Genomic DNA, 5,162 nt, shown 5'->3' with positions numbered 1-5,162 from the left:
CAAATGAAAGGCAAGGCTTTGTGAATACCGCAATTCCGTAAAGCTTTTAATTTAAAGTATGCTATAATAACCTAGACAGCAAAATTCGTCATATTTACATTGATTCAACGATTTGATTGATTCAAAATAACATATTTTGCTGTCTGGAAAACGAACAAAGCAACTGGACTGTTCCAAACATAGTTTTTTGGGACGATACAAATGAAAACAAAATTACGTTGCAGTGCAAAAAAATTAGAAGAAAATTTGTGTGTGACAGCAACAAGGGCTGTTTGAAACAGAACATGACGGAAGGAAACTTGGTTTTCACGTAAGAAGTCTTGTCCCTGATTTTGTTTCGCATTGCTATTCTTGTGATGAATTTCGTTTCGTTTGGAGCAATAAAATTCATTTTTAACTGTTCCTGATAGTAAATTTGAGATTTTTAAGGGTTCGAGTTGGTAAGAAAATAAAATTGTTAGGGTTTTATAAAATAAACATTTTGTACTAAAACACTTTTGCAGTTGAAACAAAGAAACAACATCTGCATCGAAGCAAAATTTCGTTCAAACAATCTTCAACCTAACAAAACAACGAACAAACAACAACAACAAAACAACAACCTAACAAAGCAACAAACAAAGAGCAAAATCTATAACAGACTTCATACGGTATTGTATTGACTGTGACCACACTATAAAGTTGTGCGTTTGAATCTTTTAATGCAATAAGTCACAAATTGCTGTTTTGTGTATTCCAGCATTAAACATCTAACAAAATACTCTCACTGACAATAATAACGTTTTATTTATTGTTGCTCTCTACAACAGCTAGCATCATTTAGCAACAGGACTAATTTATAAAACACAATCGGTACCGTTTTTAAAGTCTTCGTTTTGACCCGACCTAGAATCGATTTCACATCTACAAGTACCTGAGACGAAGGCGGACCTTTACCACTTTGGGAAATAAAATGAAGTGCAGGCCCGGATTTAGGGGGGGGCAGGTGCCCCGGGCCCCCCATTTAGAAGGGCCCCCCGACGAAGAAAAAAATGTGATTTAGTGTTATTATTATTTTTTCTTTCAACCATTGAAGTTTCTGCATAATGCCTCCCTCTTCTTCCAAAGTTTATTTTTAGTCACAAGGTGGCGACTGAGCTTGGCGTTAAGGCATTAGCAACGGTGTGGGTGACTTTCAAGTTTCTAAGTTACTTTATTTTTATGGCGATATGAATATTGTTGGTTTCATAATCTCAGTCCCGAATTATTCCTAATTGTTTATAGCCTACACTGTTTCTGACCCTTTACGTAGCCTTTGTTTACATCGCAAGTTTCGGTCGACTGCGTTGCCCTTCCCAAAATAAGCTTTATGCAATTTCCCGGATGTTGTCATCGCCATGAGGTTGATTTTTGATGGCGAGGCGGAAGATTCGAACGCAGCTTTTTTGGGGTTTAAATGTTTATTATTGTGGAAGTCATACAGTATGTAAGTAGCCTACACTCTTCATCTAATGTTTATATTTCTATTTGAATAAGACATCAATAACTGATTGATATCGGATTTCTAGCCTACTGATAGATTAATGCAGATGTAATTGCCTGCTGGATTCGTGGGAACTGAAATGACTGCTGGTGCTACTGCTCAATAAATCATATATCATTTTCGTTTGGTAACCCTATGCTGGCCTACTCCATTACTAGAGCTCAGTTCATAAATTTGTAACTTTGGATGGTGCTTAACTAATAACTAGCCCTCCTATTCCACGCCCTGCAAGCTCTCTGGTCTCAGTGGACCTAAACCCTGTTAATTTTCTCGATTCTGCAGTGTGTTGGGTCCCCTTTATTGCATTCTCTCTGTTTAATGTATGTGCGGTCCGCATAGCTACTATTGGTAGCCAAATGGAATCAGTAACTCAACCTGTGGTGGTTACAAATATGATAGCACTTTTTCTAGTTTTTTTTTATCACTCAAGCTTTATATCGTTTTTGTTTAGAGAGTATATATTTTAACCTTGAGTATGCCACGGAAAATTCAGCTTTCAGGAGCTCAGAAAAGAAAAATTTCCAAGGAATCAAGTGAAAAAAATGCTGCAATTGTTGCAAAGACAAAACGTCTCACAGATTTTTTCTCTCTGCAAAACATACAAGATACTGGTACCAGTACTGAACAGTTTGAACTTGAAGTGCATATTCCTGAAACCGCATCCACATCCTCAAGTACATTTGCAGACAACCAAGGTGACTTAACAAAACAAGGTGAAGATAGTGGTGATTTGCAATATAGTGGCACCCCTTCTGCAGATACTTTTCCTGATCAGGATAGTGAAGTCTCACGGTACGATCCTGATCCAGCTATGTGGTTTCCTGTCACAGAAAAGTGTGTATTCCATTGGTCAACTGCCATCACACCAGTATGTCAAAACAAAAATGACTTTGATTCTTATCCTGAATCCAGCCGTTACTATGAATCAGGTCAAAGTTGTCGATATTTTAAAAACACCATGTTTTTTTCTACACATGACAATGGTGAACCAAATTTAAAAAAATGGCTCCTTTACAGCACATCAAAAGGGGCTGTCTATTGTTTTTACTGTACTTTAATGCGTACCAACCAGGACAAATTTTCAAAAAAGGATGGTTTTAGAAACTGGAAAAAAGCAGAGGAAAAAATGAAATGCCATGAAAAAGGTCAACGACACAGAGAAAGTGTGCTAAAGTTCACCCTTCGATGTAGCGCTTCTTCCCATGTTGACAAGCAGTTAGAAAAAGAAGAGCAAGAAAACAGGAAATATTGGTATGAAGTGCTTCACCGTGTTGTGGCTGTCATACTTTTCTTAAGTGAGAGAGGCTTGGCATTTAGGGGTGATGATGAGAAAATAGGATCCAAGCACAATGGCAACTTTTTAGGAATCGTCGAACTTATTGCACAGTTTGATCCATTCCTTATGGGTCATATTAAGAAGTATGGCAATTGTGGAAGTGGAAGGCAGTCCTATTTGTCATCAACCATTTTTGAAGAATTTATTTTGTTGATAGCAAAAAAGGTTAGAAAATACATTGTGGCAGAACTCAAAGCTGGAAAGTATTTTTCAGTTTCAGTGGATTCAACACCAGATTTAGCACATGTTGACCAGTTAACCGTCATTGTACGTTACGTGGTTTCAGGTAAACCAGTTGAAAGATTTTTAACCTTTTTGCAGACTGGCTCTCACAAAGCTGAAGTTCTGTCTTCATCTCTTCTAGAGTTTCTCGAAAGAGAAGAAATCAGTTTTGATGATTGTCGAGGACAATCTTATGATAATGCTAGCAATATGTCTGGCTGCTATGCAGGTATGCAGGCAAGGCTTAAAAACAAGAACTCAAAAGCCATTTTTATCCCGTGTGCTGCACATTCCCTAAATCTTGTAGGGCAGGCTGCTGCATCATGCTGTGTTGAGGCAGTGTCTTACTTTGGCTTTATCCAGAGCTTGTACACATTTTTCTCTGCGTCAACGAAGAGATGGGAGGTGTTGGTTAAGTCTCTAGAAGGAAATGGAAGTGCACTATCGGTTAAACCACTGTCAGCTACTCGTTGGTCAGCAAGAGCTGATGCTACTATAGCCCTTGTGAATGGATACAACTCCATTAAAAATGCTCTTGAGAATATTGAAAATAACCTGGAACAAAAGCCAGAAGCAAGACATGAAGCTTGTTCATTGAGGGACAAAATGGACTGTCTGGAAATTGCTCTGCTAGCTAATTTGTGGAACATAGTCCTTGTACGTTTCAACAGCACCAATAAAGCACTCCAAGGTGTTAATATTGACCTGAAAGTAGTGGTGGATTTGATAGACTCTCTTGAAAAATTTGTACAATCCATCCGAGATAGGTTTGATGAGTTGGAAAAGGTTGCTGGAAACTTATGTACCAGTATGGTGTATAGATCAGGCAGAAACAGACAGAAAACAAGGAACAAGCGGTTCGATGAAGACGCATCAACAACCTCAGAAGAGGTTGTTTTTACACCAAGAGAAAAATTCAGATGTGAAGTTTTCAATGTTATTTTAGATCAGCTCTCTGTTGCTTTAAAACAGCGCAGAGCAGCGTACCAAGTGGTGCATGATAGGTTCAACGTACTAGTTAACTTATGCAATCTGAGTGTTCCAGAGATAAAAAGTGAGGCAAAGAAACTAACAAGCTTTTATCCGGGAGACCTTACCAGTGTCTTTGTTGAAGAAGCTGTTCAATTTGCAGCTTTTGCCAAGCTCAGGTCATGCCTTGCCCCTTTGCAGCAAGCAGTTTTGTTGCATGATGAAGGTTTATGTGATACATTTCCAGGTGTTAACATTGCCCTTAGAATTTACTTGAGTATGATGGTAACAAGCTGTTCTGGTGAAAGATCTTTCAGCAAATTGGCACTGATAAAAAATCACCTGAGAAGCACAATGAGTCATGAAAGGCTAAGTTCTCTGTGCCTACTGAATATTGAAAGCAGTGTCCTTAAAATGGTGGAATTTAATGAATTAATCAGAGATTTTGTGGATGCTAAATGTAGAAAGAAAGAGTGTTTTTAGATATTTTGCAGGTGCAGTAAAATGGGATGTGTGACAGAATTCCTAATTTCACTTGCTTAGTAGGCTACATTGCACAGTAATTGCAGTAGCCTAGTTGTTTCAGATTATAAAAATTATATGCAGCAAACAATTTTATTGAGTTTCACTGATTTCAGAAAGCTGTGTTTTATTGTTGTTTGCTTTTTATAGTTGTGAAGTTTCATAATACAAATAACTTGATTGTGATTTATTTTCCCCTTTGCACAGTGTTCATTAGTAGTAAACTGTGTAAAGTGCAAGTTAAATCTGCCTTAACGTAATGCATCTTAGCCTATATCTAGTGATACTGTCTCTAGTCTACAGTAACTGAACAGTGAACACTTGACTGGTTTCATAGTTTGATTGTTTTGTTTACTTTGACCAACATCACTCACTGCTTTAAAAAGCTTATCTTTTTTGTACTGTATAATGGACACCAATTCCATCCTACATAGGCTACTAAGTTTCTGAAACTAATGTGCGCTCTCTTATCCATGGATGCATTTTTGTTGATTAGTTGGACATAGATGTAGCGTTCTCGTCAGCTGTGTGTTAACCTACGCCTACTAGTTAGATTATGTAGATATTCTTTGGTTTGTCGACTTCATTGCT

The 5,162-nt window shown here is 37.7% G+C and overlaps 1 protein-coding gene across 1 annotated transcript; it reads left to right on the top strand.

Annotated features, from left to right (window-relative positions):
* The first annotated feature begins 1,997 nt into the window (after nucleotides 1-1,997).
* LOC145776067 (zinc finger MYM-type protein 1-like) lies at nucleotides 1,998-4,532 on the top strand. The gene has a single exon (XM_082587472.1). The coding sequence runs from the start codon at nucleotides 1,998-2,000 to the stop codon at nucleotides 4,530-4,532; it is 2,535 nt and encodes an 844-aa protein (XP_082443598.1).
* Nucleotides 4,533-5,162: the final 630 nt, after the last annotated feature.

Source organism: Aplidium turbinatum, chromosome 8 (genome assembly GCF_918807975.1).
Source record: "Aplidium turbinatum chromosome 8, kaAplTurb1.1, whole genome shotgun sequence".
NCBI classification, from domain to species: Eukaryota; Metazoa; Chordata; class Ascidiacea; order Aplousobranchia; family Polyclinidae; genus Aplidium; species Aplidium turbinatum.
This window is presented reverse-complemented; position numbering and strand designations above follow the sequence as displayed.